The sequence below is a fragment of the Leuresthes tenuis genome, unplaced genomic scaffold, assembly GCF_036924035.1.
Source record: "Leuresthes tenuis unplaced genomic scaffold, fLeuTen1.0.hap1 SCAF_2, whole genome shotgun sequence".
Taxonomy (NCBI): domain Eukaryota; kingdom Metazoa; phylum Chordata; class Actinopteri; order Atheriniformes; family Atherinopsidae; genus Leuresthes; species Leuresthes tenuis.
In genome coordinates this window covers 13,620,107-13,634,402 of record NW_027325356.1, presented here as the reverse complement: position 1 = coordinate 13,634,402, position 14,296 = coordinate 13,620,107, and the positions used below count along the sequence as shown (strand labels likewise).

General features: G+C 42.2%; 1 protein-coding gene across 2 annotated transcripts; it reads right to left on the bottom strand.

Moving 5' to 3' along the window:
• Positions 1–1,583: 1,583 nt before the first annotated feature.
• On the bottom strand, positions 1,584–14,060 carry onecut1 (one cut homeobox 1). Of its 2 annotated transcripts, none has more exons than XM_072380250.1 (2): positions 11,031–14,060; positions 1,584–7,101 (listed from the first exon to the last, which is right to left on the bottom strand). In XM_072380250.1, exons 1-2 carry the CDS (start codon positions 12,100–12,102, stop codon positions 6,812–6,814), a joined length of 1,362 nt encoding a protein of 453 aa, XP_072236351.1. In that variant the 5' UTR covers positions 12,103–14,060; the 3' UTR covers positions 1,584–6,811. The 2 variants fall into 2 exon arrangements, with proteins under 2 accessions (XP_072236351.1, XP_072236352.1); XM_072380251.1 differs by having other exon boundaries at positions 11,046–14,060.
• Between the last annotated feature and the right edge of the window lie 236 nt (positions 14,061–14,296).

The window sequence follows — 14,296 nt, the reverse complement described above, 5'->3', positions numbered from 1 at the left end:
CACCACTGCATAGTCACTGCACAATGCACTTTTGTAAATCAATATAGTCATAGCTATATTTAAATTTTTACAGTGTTATTTAACACCCATATGTTTACATATCAGAATCACCTGATGTCTACCTATTTATGGTTCACTTTGAAGCGTACATTTGCATGTACTCTTAGCTTGCCACGTCATTTTTTTGTTTGAACTTTTGTTAACTTTGTTACTTAACTTTTGCACTGATTCTTAAACTTTTAACTTTTCAACTTAAATTTTTTACCTTGCCATAGCGGGTCTAAAGTGCAGATCAGGATACATTTCACTGCGCTTTGTACGTGTATAACCATGCATGTGGCCAAAAACAAATCAGAATCTGATAACCAGCCTAATCACTGATTCAGTGGAAACAAGTCATACCTCAATTTAAGTGTTGATCCTCTGGGTGCACGAGATATTGAATGTTTATATAAAGTGTTTAAGTAATTATTTTCTTACTTTGATTTGATCCTTTCAGAATGCTGTAAAATAAAAACAGACTTGCGCCTGTGTTTGGAAAGATCGATGCCACAGCACCATCTAGTGACTGAATGGGAGTAATGCAGTATTAGTTATTTATGATTTATAATATTTACCACTGATGTGTCCTAATTGGAAAACCACTTTACTTCACTTCACTCATGTCTTGCTGAGTTCATTCACTTGAATTATACTGAGGTCTTGATACATGGTTGTCTTCACTTGGCCCACTTGGTGTATGATTCCCACGTGATTAAAGTTACTAGAAGTAATTGAATATACTGTAGCTGGGCTGAAATGCTGATCCGGACACTGTTTCTAAATTTTGAACTCGTAGGATGTTTTTTTTATGCGCGTTGGCACTCCCTCCTGAATCACCATTTGCAGGGACATCACATATTCTAAGGAAATGAATTAGTGGTTCCAGAGCCCTAGGTACCATCCATATTTCATAGGTTGGTGTATCCTTTCATTGCACTTCAAAATGTAAAGATGAAACCCTAATTCCATGACACAGCATATAGAGATGCATGAGTTCAGCATCACTGAAACTTTTACAGCTCTGTGGAAACAATAATAATTTTGTAGACTAATTTTTATTTTAAAGAGTAAAAAGTCCCTTTCATGTGGAATTGTGTTTCAAAAGTAGCAATATATCATCCAAATGAACCCTCTAACGTATATGTACTGCATCTTAATTTATTGTTTATTGATATATTTTAAAAGACACAAATTTTTTCAAAAGGTTTCTTTTTTGGGATATAAGTCCTCCCCAAACCTCTACTTCCCCACCCCACCCTGCCCAGCTCAAAGTGGATACAGAAATTGCACAGCTAGATGAGTGACCCCTGCAACCCAGTGGTCCTTTATGACAAAAACTATCCAATGATACTGTGGAGCTACTTGTCATTCAGGCTCCCATCCAAGACAGAATAGTATGTCTGAATGTCTTATCCTCTGCCTTCCTCATCTGATTGGGAGTTTATTCAATTTGCCTGTCTGGGCAAAAATAAAAAAGACAGAACACACGCACACCAACAATACAAATAATAAGAAAAAAACAGGAGACAAACTTCAGAAGCTGGAAATATCAACAGTTTATTTACTACCTTTTGTGACTACAGAAATGTTGAAACATTTGAACACTGAAAAAAGCTGGATGACATCATCACTTGCTTCTCAATTTTCTTTCTTTTTTTATCATTTGCTTAGCAATCACAACAGATGATATTGCACGGCACTGAGAAAGCAATAGTAAAGCCTGGGAAACAGCAATGACAAATCAAGTCATGAGACATGGAGTTATACTTCTGAGAGTAATACTGACAGTATTGCCTCTCTGGCTCGCACACCCTCACACACTCACTCACTCTCACACACGCACACACACACTTCTACGCATTCAAAGACTGAAAACAAAAGAACCTTAGTGTGTTGAGAAGGAGGTTCAAAGAAAGAGAACAAGGTTGAAATAGAGCAATGAGATTTTTCATTGTAAAATGTAAGTGCAAAATTAACTTCTACTGTAATCTGTTCCTATATGTTTATGACAACAAATATGCTTGTTTATCAAAACCCTTCAAGCATCTTTGTATATGAATAGCTGGAGGACACCCCTCTGTGGGTGAGAAACTAGTTCCCCAGCGAAAGAGATCCAGATGATTGTCTTAGGCGCTGCAGTATTGTTATGAGACTTGTAACCAAGCTACCCATCATATGGGAACTCCTTTAGAACAAAATAAATAACAATTAATGTGAAAAGAGGAAAAAATAGGTCCACATTGCACCAACCATTTCTTCATAAATACAGGCAATTATAACTAAATCTCCTGTACTTGCTGAAGAACCTCCACATTCTCCAACCTATGATTCAATAAGTGCACAACATCCTGATTTAATCTGTCATGGACACTTTGGTGATGACTCTGTGCTGTCTGAGCATGACAGAGAGGAAATGCTACTAACAGTAGGGCCCCTGATAATAAGAGAGCCGCTGCTCTGACATGTAGCAATGAGCCACACACATGCATATATACCAGCAAACAGCTTGACAATATGCAGTACAGACACATTTGACAGAGGACAAAAACACAGCAAAGAGATGCATGCAAATAAGCAAACACACAAACTTGCACACCTCAGCAACTTTAAATCAGAGATGCACACTCACATCCAAGGACAGAAAAGAAACGAGCAATCCGAGTGTCCATCCCCGTACACACTCATACACGGATTCCTTGGTAAGGTTCTTTGCAGTTTTATTAGACTTTGCTTATAGTCATTACACGAGTACGTATACCAAAATAACAGATACTAGATGGAGCAAGGCGGCCGTGCCACAGCAATAAAAACAGACCCAGCTCTGTGGCACAGCTCCTGGCAGACCGGCTGCCCAGCCTACACTCCACCTCACTCTGTGTATGAGACAGCAAAGTGTGCAGGGCTTGCAGCCCTTGCTTCAAACGCTTTGGATTGTACATTAAACAGGAGATTCCCCACATGGTAAAGTAAGCTTGCCTACACAGCCCTACGCCTTCTACATTCTATACCCGTGCGAATGGCAAATAAAAACTCAACAAGTCTACCTCACAAATGCCAGTGCTTTTTAACATTATACATTTTTTTTTTCCAATTTTTTGGTTTGTTTTAAAAATCTTTGGATGTGCAGTAATACCCATAAAATAACAGTTTCCAAAAAAGTTTTAAAAAAAATTAGTAAAAACACAAACTCGCACACTGCTTTTTGCCAGCTGTTCAACAAAGTAGCTCCTGTTTAACTTTGTTGGCACTGGCAAATTAACTGTCTGGGTTTCTGGCAGTGTTTAAAACATACATTGAAATACCGGCTAGGATTTAGCAGAAGAAGATAAAAACTACTCCTTTGTTAGATCTAAGCATGAGAAACAAGGCTGTAACATAATCTGTCTTTTTATGTCTTTTTTTTTCCTCCAAAAACCTACTATGTACAAATCTAGAGTTTCTACAAATGCATAAATTAAAGAAGTGGTTAACCAATACAAAAATGCAGTTAAATTAAAATCACAACACAGAAATAGGTAAAAAGAGAAATTATAAACACAATATCACAGCAGTTGGTTTTACCCTGTAAAAGCAATAGTCTACCATCATAATATTGGCATAACCCAATGTCTGATAAAAAATACGCTTCTCCCTCCACCCCGTAAGTTTCATTCATCAACCCTGAAACTTGTCCTTCATGACTTGAAACAGAGCACTTTTGCCAAAAAACATAATGAAAAGAACAAACAACTTCAAAATAGATAATCATACAGTTTTTTTTTTTTAAGTAACAACAACAATTATCACACTAGTGGAGTTCTGCCTTACTCACAGATAGACGTCTCTATGCAGAACTCAAAGGAATTATTACTATGAGGTATTCAGAGACATTGGTAAAGACATGCACGGCCAGAGTGCTGAACCTTCTTCCACACAGCAGAGAGACAAGGAAGGTAAGGGGAAAGAGGGATGGAGGGATATAGGGGGCAGAGGTGAGAAGAAACAAAGACCTTTGGTTTAATCTGTAGAAGTGGACAAAAGAAAATCCTTTGGTATGTTTTCATTGCATGGTTGCGCCGGCAAAAGCACCACGGTGTGATTTTTCTTAGAAAAACAAAAAGAAACGAACTTTTCCTTGTTTCTTCAGTTGTGGCCCTTCTACAGGCTGAGGTATTCACAGAGTCAAAGGTGAGAGGTCAACAGCGGTTTAACACTTTGGTTCAAGCAAGGCACTCGTCCTGGGAGTTTTAGAAAGATTGCAACACGTCTGCTTCTACTTTCAGGAACATGTCTGCCTATAGTTGAGTCAACAACTCTGCCCATGGCTATGTCAGGCTGTCTGCCTGTGGTCATGTGAGGATGTCTGACTTGTTTGTTGGGTCAGTATTAACAACCTATGGATACACACAAATTGGCCGGGGCAGAGGTGAGGTAACTACATTAAATTCTCACAGTTTGAGCCACTGATGAATCCAGAAATAAATAGAATTGAATGTATTTGTTTGCTTGCTATAATATCAGATTGCATTTTAACATGCTTTTTTTTAATTTTTTTTTTTTTTACTAATGAGCACAAACAAAGACACTTCCTATTTCGACAAGTGTACCCCACAGGCACCTGCATGGCCAGTTGTGTGTATCTACAGCTGGATCAGCACATCTGCCTATAGCTACATCAGCATGACTATCTATGGAGCTGTAATAAGAGCACAGATGAAGCAAGAGCACGCATAGCAGGGGTGCATGGGTTGATTGCAGGTTGGAGGGGGCGAAAGAGGAGAAGACAGGATAGGAGGGAGAAGAGAGCGTAGACGGGGGAGGGAGGACACATATATCAAACATCTTTTAACACCACTCACAGAGGCCGTGCAATGAGAAAAAAATCTTTGGTTTTCTTTGGTATCATCAAAGTGATAGAAATCACATATGGAACTTGAGTGAGGTAGCATCTTTGGTTCATACTATAAAACATCAGCAGGTCTTGACACATTTTTGTTTTTGTCTCTTTTCTCTCAGAGATGAAGAAGCAACTTCCTCTGGCCTCTCCTTCAGAACTTGTTGTGATGAATGCAGAGCTGCTAACCCTGGCCGTGAGGAGGATGACATCAGGGGGGCCAGCTTAATATCTCTAATGCTGTGCTGCCCTGGGCCAGCCCTGAGTAGTGCTTTCCTCCTTGTGCTGAAATGCATAGCTAACCAGGAGAGTGAAGGCTGCAGGGAGAGGGAGGGTGGGGGTTGGCAGCAGGCTGGGAAAGGGGGTTGCTTTTGTATTCAGGTGACGAGCTGACATTGCTGTGTAAGCGCCTAAAAGTGATTTGATCATTGATATTATCTCCCCTGCCCTACATCTTTGATAAGGAGATGATATCGAATACATATGAAGTGTACAGGGATGATGGAACGAAGCTCAGTTCTTGTCATCAAAGTAGTAGTAGTTTGTCCTAAAGAAACCCCTCCCTACACACAGTGTCAAGACCACACATTGAGCAGGCATCTTGTGCTTTCACTTTTGCAGAGAAAACACCAACTGAATTGTCTTTGTTTGCCAGTTGTGGACATCTGAACAAAGTAGAGGTAAACCTGTGGGCATCAGCTGGACACATTTACAGGCCATGAAGCATCTGTACTGATTAATCCTCACAATGAGCATCCACAGTAAGATTTAGACTGATTGTGAAGTTAAAACTGGAATATTCTGTTTGATTCAAGAAGGCATTCGTAAGGCAAGTATTAATAGCTCGTGTTTGGGTTTAGGTCATCTAACATTTCTAATAGCAGGGTGCACAAATTTGAGCATGATGCAAAATGCTGTATGGAGCATGAGCAGTAACATTCTCCTCTTTGTGGTGCATCAGAAAGAGGACAAACAGTCTGTCTCAAGAGGTAAAGGATGAGAGGCAGATAAGATACGATCATTAAATACAAATATACTCTTTGGTCAAATTTCTTCATAGCACGTTCATAAGAGGTTTTATCTAAAAGCTACATGAGAAGCTTCATTGTGTAGAAGGCTTTGGTTTGCCTCAGCATGTTGGAAGAAAGCACTACTATGTGGGTTGATGTTTGGTTTTTTTTGGTTTGGCTTAGAGTTGGGCTTTTGGTTTTGGGTTAGCAGTCTACATGTGAACATTTTCCCATCTGTCTGCAATGCTTGATAGAAAGACAGAGGGTGCACAAACAGACAGACAAAGACAGACAGACATACAGTCCACACCACCGATCCAAACAAGGTTGCACAACAATCCAGTCGCTCCAGCAGGATTTTCTTTTCTTTAAACTTGATTGGCATATCCCACCGGAACTCCACATTCTTCCCTGTTTTCAAGGCTGTGGACAGCTGCAGATCAGACTGCCAATAGGCTGATTAAACCTCCAATTTGGGAACCTTCATTAAAACCAACCAACCAGATTGAAGATAAGGATGGCGAATGATAGATTGATACAGAATAGGGAGGTGAGGGGTTGTAGTAAAGCTAAAGACCAGTGATATTGTGTTTGTGTGTGTGTGTGTGTGTGTGTGTGTGTGAGAGAGAGAGAGAGGGGAAATGAAAGTCTTTTTGCAGTATGTTACACATAAGTGTGTTGCTGAAACAAACATTTTAAAGCAGGTCAAACAAGAAGTCTTTGGTTTGTTTTTTCATCTTTGGATACTATAAATATCAATATAGTACAGGTTTAAGGGCAAAACGTTGCTTCAAGGTCTTTTTAAAGTTATCTTTGTTTCTCTTAAGTTTTAAAGCTTTTCCACCGAGGTTGAGTCAGTCCATGAGTTGGTCAGATCAGTCCGACCTCAGGCTTTGGTGCAGGCGTTGGGGCCAGAGTGGGCTGAATGACCAGAGCCATCGTCCACCCACTTATCCAGGCTTCGGCGGCGCGCATTCATAAAGAAATTGCTGACTGTGGCCAGCTCGAGGCCCAGCTGCTGGGCGATGGTGATCTGCAGCTCTTTAGACGGACGCTTGTTCTCCTTAAAGATGGCGTGGAGCGTCCGCCGCTGCACATCTGTGAACACCAGCCTGGGCTTCTTCGTCACATTCCCCCGCTCGTTTCTTCCGTGGTCCTGTTCTTTACGCTTACATGCTGTTGAGTTAAAGACAGAGGCAGACAGAAACAGAATTTATAAGAAAGGGTTGAAGAACGATAATCAAGAATCACACCCAACTTGATATTATTTAGGTCTGTGGGCGATCCATCTGGCCCATTGAGCCAATCTGATCTGATTATGTTACTCTTTCATTCTGCTTTTCCCTCTTTGTTATCATTAATAACATTCCTGCTGTGACAATTGTTTGAGGAAAACAACAACAACAACAAAAAAGACTTAAATTATCACAAGAACCAAATTTGGTTTATAATATTATATAATCCAAATGCACTATATTGTGTCTTGTGTTGGCTATGGCAAAGAACTGACCTCTAATGATTAGGTAAAACCAGCTGTTGTGGTGTTTGAGTCAAATAAAGAAGGAAAAAAAGCTCAAGATTAAGCTGTGCACATTCTATATTTTGCGGGATTTAAATAACAGTATAGTGGTCGAAAGGGTAACGTCAGTGCCGTGAACGTCATAATTATCACACACCCCTAAACGCACATTCTGACATTCGGTTACATTTAACCTGAGATAATTACACAACACGCTGGAAGCTACTGGTATTTATTCTTGGAGAAAAGGCTGTCTGTCAGGGATCCGTGAGCGCTGTCCACGGTGCTGAAAGCAACACTACGCTCCGTTAAAGTTAATGTTTGGAAAACGAACTTCATCTCATTTGACAGTCGATAGACAGGATTGTTATTAGATTTGAAAGAAAAAAAGTGTATAACTCTCATTGATTTGATCTCTTTAATCGTCTGTTTTTCTGTAGTCAGTGTAGCCTCGAGCTTGAACTTTATCAACGCGCCGTCACCAGCAGGGGGCAGACGCGGGCTGCTGGATCAAGGCCCAATATGAGTGAGGGAATTAACGAACTGCATGTCCTGACCACAATACAACTCTTAAACCATCACTAATTAATTGTCTAAAACATACAGAGTGAACAGAGCCGTTTCATTAGATACAATCAGACAACAAGATGGAAACTAAATAAGACAATTAGATGTTTTTGCACAAGATTCGTGGATTCATAAACAAAAGTAAAAAGTGAGTTATCTGAGCCTGTCATTGTACTGACAGATGGACTTCTAGTCCTTAACTAGTCAGTACGGCTTTTTACTGTCCTGGAGTCATTTCAGACCATATGTGTCGTCTTCAGTTGTGATATAGACAAAGTTCTTTCAGTAGGTTGTAATAACCATAAAGTGGGGAAACAAGCAATTAAGTGAAAGTAGATTTTTGCAGCTATCACTTGAAAATTGAAAATTTCAAGCGCCTTCTTCGGGGTGTGCTAAAGTACAGTGCAGCGGCCTATTGGCATGACCATAAACTCTCGTATGATTGGAAGTACGAGCAGCATGGTGTCTCCAGTGCTAGTAAATATTAACAGAAGGCCGGAGCTCCTCGTGTTAAGGGCTGCTATAAATCATCAAGAGTGAAGGCCACTCAGACAGCAGCAGGAGCCACCTCAGAGCTGCCCGGCCCCGGCACAGGAGGCCCGGATAGAGAGAGGCAAGCTTTCCCAGGACCAGGGGGACAAAACAACGGCCTCATTATCAGGCTAATCACACACGCACAGGCACAAACACACCGCTGCTGCTCCCGGCTAATCATTACAAGCACACAGATAACTCTACACACTGGGCCCACAGACATGATATTCCTGCCTTTCATAATCAACAAACAGACCTCTGTGCTGAAAGTGCAGCAAAGATTCTCCTATAAAGCTCTCTGCTTTTATTTGATCGAGAAACAGAATCACAATGACACGTAAGAGCAGAGATATTCATTTAAAGTTCCTAAAACACCAGAAAGAACAAGAGGTTGCGAGGGCGAATAGTTGATTCAGAGATTCTGAACTGATACAGTTTTCTCAATTAATTCTGTTTAAGTTCACATCTACATGCTCTATTCTATTCTATTCTATTCTATTATATTCTATTCTATTCTATTCTATTCTATTCTATTCTATTCTATTCTATTCAAGCAATTTAGATAACTGAGTACGTGGGAAAAGGAGAAAAGACCCGGGATTAATTTCAGAAGCCTAAAATCAATACGTATATCACTTCTGCTTCTGCACACGATCACATATCTTCACCTAGAAGCGACCGGATCAATAACTTGGTGCTCAGTCATTTTTCTCAAAATTAATTTAACTTTTTTCAACTGTTATTATCTTTTTCCTACTTTTACAAAAAAAAAAACGTTTTACATTGTCTAAGGAAAACTTAGAGAAAAGTTTCTTCTATAATCATTTTTGTTATTTCAATTGAAATATTCCTACTCCTTAATTACTCCTTTTTATTTTTTTTTAGTACGGTATGATAGCTGGAGTGAAACCAAAGAGGTCAACCTGCTCAGTAAATGGTTAATAGAAAATATCAATGAGCACAACTCAAGCTACTGATTAATTTCCTCCGTATAACCAGTATTAATATCTCCTCCACTGAAGAACATTCAGACCATCACCGATAATCAATAGACTGCTGGGCTGATTTTTGTCGTAATTATAGGCTGACCACTTAAACGACAAAATGAAGATCAAACGCAAAATCAGCTTTCCAAAGTGAAATTAGCACTTAAAAAAAATAAATAAAAAATTTGCAAAAGTCAGTGATAAAATCTCATTGCAGACCGCACACACCCAGCAGCAGCAACAGCAGATGAAAGAACTGACGAAAAAAAATCAATTACATTCACATGCACTCACACACACGCAAGCAACACATACACTTCGAAGCAAATGCACGCACTTTCCACCCTGCACCCGAAGCCTCGGGAAATGGCATTTGTAGGTAATTGATTAGGCCTATAAACGTATTGATAAGAAAAATGAGAAGAAAAGAAAAAAACACACACCATTAAACACAATTTTGTTTGTCTGTTAACGCACATGTGCTTGGGTACTCTCGCCTCAATGTCCGCGCCCCTAATTGACTCGTGCGTACCTCGGGGACAAATTGGTCTGTCAGTTAATTAGAGACACCTCAGTCAAGGCAGAGTTAGTTTACGAGCAAAACATGAACACGTGTTCTATTCTGTTTAGAAAATTCAAGCCTGACTTCTTTGTTTTTTTTCTTTCATTATTCAAAGTTGGGATCAAAGCACTTTTCACCTGCTAAACAATGCAGAACACCAATTTCACTTGACATTTAAATCTAGTTCATAACCAACTCTCGAGAACACGTGCACACACACACTTTTCTCTCTGTCTGTTTACACCAAGGGCAACTCCAAAAAAGGGCTGATCAGTTTGCATCTACACCAAAATAAACACAATCTTAACGATTTTTGGGTGAAGGATCGGTTTACGCATACAGTTCAGCGGTCGATATTTTGAGGTAAAATGACACGAACGCTTGTTTCACACCATCCCAAAATCAGTGTGGAAACAGAAAGGGATGTGGATTGATAGCAGGCCACCCATTGCGTGCACCGGTAAACAGACCATTTTAATAAGCTGTTTAAACATTTAATACTGTATAATGTTGTATTTGAGCCAATGGACCTACTTTTCAGGCAGAAATATTTTTAAATGACCCCTTAAGAAAGCTGGGATCATGTCACCTAAAGGCAAGGCCTTACAGTATATTTTATAAATGTATTTTCTTCAGACAAGTGGGATCGAGCCATCTCTTATTCTATGAGGAACAATAAGCTTAGAGGAACATTTGTCCTGAATGCAGCCCTCTTGTAAAGAAGAATGGCTCGCACATATTGCTGTGAAATGATTTAGATTTCTTTTCTTTATTAGTAAAAGGAAGGAAATCAATTCGATCTCCCAGCCCACTTGACCTGTCAATTGCTCAGCATAAGGCAGCATTCAGGGCCAATGACCTTCTATGCTGAATGTGAGAGTGATTGTTTTTCTCTGCAATACATTCAAAAGATGAAAGCAAAAAGGGGGGGCTTTACCGAGGCTTCGCTCACCTGCGAGCCTGAGCGCGCTCATGCGTTGGAACTCAGGCTCCTGCAGCCATTTCCACATGCGACGGAAGGTCTCTCTACCGGACTTGAGCTTTGACCAGGGTTTGGGGTTTCTGAGCAAGTCGGACAGGGTCCCCTGGGACCTGCACAGTACCCGCTGGGCAAAGATGGCCTGAGGGATGCTGTAGCGCTTCAGCTCCGTGGTGATCCTCTGCGCCACTTCTTTGGTATTCACCTCCTCCATCTGTCCCCCAGAAACACCTCCTCCACCGCCGCCCCCCTGTTGCCCGGGCCCGGAGGCCTGCTCCCGGCTGTTCCCCAGCCCCTGGCCGTGACCCTGCGCGCCAAGGTGGGCGTGCGGGTGGTGGTGGAGGCCGTTGATTTGTACCATGCCTGCAGAGGAGCTCATGTGCTGCTCCGCATGTCTGCTGAGCATGGCCGGGTGATGCGCCTCAAAGCCACTTGGTGTGAGCATCTTCTCACCTGGCATGGCGGCACCGGGATGAGCGTAAGGGGGGATGCCGGCCTGGGACGTGTGTATGCTGGCCAGACCGGAGCCAGATAACGGGGAGAGGCTCTGGCCCATGCAGGGATCTTTGTGATGATATGCGGGGTACAGACTGTTCATAGGAGCGAGACTCCGGTCCTCTCGCATCAACGTGAAGCTGCCGCTGACATTTCCGGGGATCCTCTGGTGGGGATGGGAGTGTGGATGATGATGGGGATGGTGGTGATGATGATGGGGAGGAAACTTGTCGGATACGGTAGAGATGGGAGGTAAGGGCTGCAGGGGGGTTAGAGTAGTGTAAGTGGTGCTGGCGCTCATGCCAGGGGGGGCTTCACACATGCTGATGGCTGGATGCAAGTGTCCGGGGTGGCCGGGGTGATAGTCTCCGCTGTCCAGCAGGGTCGCCATGCCCATAGCACGGTGGCTCATACCCCGGGGGCTCGGACGGGAATGCGGACTGTGGCCACTCAGCAGCTCTCCGTGACCGGCCACGGACTCATGGCTCACTCCATGCAGGTCGCCTATATTCTCCATCGACAGCTGTGCGTTCATGATACGGGCAGCGCTGTGGACAAACCATCTATCTGACCTACCGCAGTTAGCTGATGTCCAGAAGTCCTCACGTCCAATAAAGTTCAAATCTCTTTTGTTGCTTTTTTCCCCCTTCTTGCAGTAGCTTCCTTTGCTATTGCCTCTTGTGTGTTCTTATTCGCTTAGAATGAATACTTCTCCTACTTCTGCTGCTGTTTTTCTCCCCTTTGGAAAATTCTTGTTTCTTTTTGTTGATATTCTAGTTTATAAAAAAAAATTCTCTGAGTCTCTTTATAATTCAAGCCCCCCCGCCGCCAACCAGCTGTCCTTGCGCTCCGGTCGGGTGCCGCGCCATCTCTCTAGTTGTGTGTGTCAGGTCCCTGTTCCACCGCAGCACAGATCACACTATCCACACATGCGCACTGTGGATACCCATCTCCTCCCATACTCTCTCTCTCTCTCTCTCTCTCTCTCTCCTTTTTCTGTTTCTTTCAAACACACGTGCGCACACACCGCCCCACTGCTCTGACGTCAGGTACCTTATTAAGGAAGGAAGGTATCAAACCACTCGCTTGAAGCTGTCCTCCTTAACAACCCATATTTAGCAGCCTTATAAGATTTCCAAGAAATGGTAGTAATGCAGACAAGCTATTCAGAAAATTGATCAGTGCAGATGGAGTGGACAGAGCGCTCAATGTTTTGTTATCAACAGCCACTCATGAGATATTCCCTTCATTAAGGCTATAATGAGGCTGTACCATCAGTCCTCCTTAAATCATTAACTGCAAATGAAGTAAACTTCCGGGTTCATTTAGAGTTGATTTTTAACTTGTTAGGGCCTGGGATTCAAAACACTCGAAATTCCTCTTATGAAGGCATAAACTGACTCTCCAAATGTCGCAGGAAAAACATTAAGGCTCATTAGCAGTTGTGGGGCTGTCGACATAAGTTGAACCCTGTAGATACTCGTATGCGTCACACAGAGCGATTCTTTCAATAGTGAAGCACTTCAGCTGCACCACCCCACCCCCACAACAATGCCAAATATATGGCGGTTTAACCAAACGAAGAAGACTGCCGTAGCTACCTTCTCTTCTGATAGAAAAGATGAGCAGATGTGTCTATTGTTCAACCATTAGGCTTAACGAACCAAGCCCAGCATGAGTGTGTGGGTGTGTGTAAGCGTGTGTCCTATTTCGAAGCAGAAAACATTTAATCCGCTATGTTAGAAAATTGCTTAGTCTCCAGAAATCTTTCGATTGAGACGCGTTTCTGTTTTGGTGTCAGAAGCCTCCAACTTGGCCAAACTTACACAAACACGTTGTGAACATCACAAATTGCTTTTTCTTTGTTTGTTTGCTTTAGGAAACAAATGTCATGCCTGTCCGTGTGTTTGTCCTGCAGAGTTTGCTAATGAGTGTCAAACTTTCCAGTCCTAATAAGGGCCGGGACCTGCTTACACGTCAGGGGCCGTTTAGTCCTAACAGAGCGGTAGCGCAGGGCGTCCTCAGCCGGCCGAGGTGACAGCTTGCAGCGGTCAGTGTCCTTCTGGACCCCCCGCTGAATGAGGGACATGTCAAAGGTGACGCTTCAAGACTCCCAAAGCCAACATCTGCGGGGGGAACAGATTAACCTTTCAGACTTTTCCCTGTTTTGGATCTGCTAGGGGCCCCACATCTGTCATGGCCCCTTACAATAGAGCCGGCCCTCGGTTGAACGAGTAAAATAAAAGAGAGAGAGAGAAAAAAAGAAGAAGTTAAACTGTCTCTGATGTGAAGTCAATGTCAACGGCGGCGTGTGTGTGACGTGTGTCGAGACAAAGGGACACTAATTCTTCCGAGTGTGGCCGTCCAACCGTTTAGTCCAGTGGACATAATGGAGTTTACAGGCAGGGAACAGTGCTCTCAACAGGGAAACAAAAACACAGTGGATGGAATTACATAAATACCAACATAGCCCTGCCCCCTACGTGGGATCCCACAAATTATTTATCTGACAAAAACAAACAAACAAAAAAAAAAACCTAACATCAAACTGTGCAGAAATAGATAACATCCTGTTTTAATTCGCTTCTATTTTATTTAATCTTTGCACAGTTCCTTTAGTTCAGAGTCAAACGAGATGTAAGAGATGAATACAAAAGGTTTAGGTTTGGCCTCTTGGCAGCAAACCTCATCTACACATTCTCATGCGGATCGATAGGCTCCTGCCACGT

What these genes read in the sequence shown, in the direction of transcription:
- onecut1 (XM_072380250.1), bottom strand. Translation starts at nt 12,102, where the DNA reads ATGAACGCACAGCTGTCGATGGAGAATATAGGCGACCTGCATGGAGTG. An exon ending in CGCAGGTGAGCGAAGCCTCG is followed by an intron (nt 7,102 to 11,030) that starts GTAAAGCCCCCC and finishes TTAACTCAACAG; the next exon opens with CATGTAAGCGTAAAGAACAG.